This window comes from Acanthisitta chloris, unplaced genomic scaffold (genome assembly GCF_000695815.1).
Source record: "Acanthisitta chloris isolate BGI_N310 unplaced genomic scaffold, ASM69581v1 scaffold3793, whole genome shotgun sequence".
Taxonomy (NCBI): domain Eukaryota; kingdom Metazoa; phylum Chordata; class Aves; order Passeriformes; family Acanthisittidae; genus Acanthisitta; species Acanthisitta chloris.
In genome coordinates this window covers 1-466 of record NW_008666386.1, presented here as the reverse complement: position 1 = coordinate 466, position 466 = coordinate 1, and the positions used below count along the sequence as shown (strand labels likewise).

General features: G+C 61.8%; 1 protein-coding gene across 1 annotated transcript in view; it reads right to left on the bottom strand.

The window, feature by feature from the left end:
- Positions 1 to 423, bottom strand: part of LOC103799733 (homeobox protein Hox-C13-like) — a 2,958-nt gene extending 2,535 nt beyond the window's left edge. The window contains 2 exon segments of the mRNA XM_009072082.1: positions 3 to 343; positions 346 to 423. Coding sequence (XP_009070330.1) covers positions 3 to 343; positions 346 to 423 — 419 coding nt within the window.
- Between the last annotated feature and the right edge of the window lie 43 nt (positions 424 to 466).

Below are 466 nucleotides of genomic sequence, written 5' to 3'. Positions count from 1 at the left end.
TCGGTTCAGGGTGAGCCCCCAGCCCCGGGACCACCGACACGTCCAAATAGCCAGGAACAGCCTGGTAGGAGCTTGGAAAACCAGGATAAAAGGCGAATTCTTTAGCCCTCGACGGTAGCTCCTCACCAGGCAGGGGTCCTCCAGCCTCGGGGTATTTTTCGCCTGGGTGATAAGCGCAGGGTTTCTGCTGCAAATTCACTCCATGCGAGTGGGACAATCTGCAGCCGTAGTAGCCCCCACCGAAGGGATAACCATAGCCCAAAGCAGCGCTGGAAGTCGCCCCCGACGGGCATTGCCTGGGGGGCTCTGCTGCTGCCAGCTCCGCGTACGCTGCTCCGGTGGTGGTGGTGGTGGTGGTGGAGCTGTGGGCACGGCGAGTCCCGCGTGGGGCATCATTTCCCTGCAATGTCCCAAACCTTCCATGCGATTTTTCTCCCGCGGGGACTCCTCGCAGCGACAGGCGAGG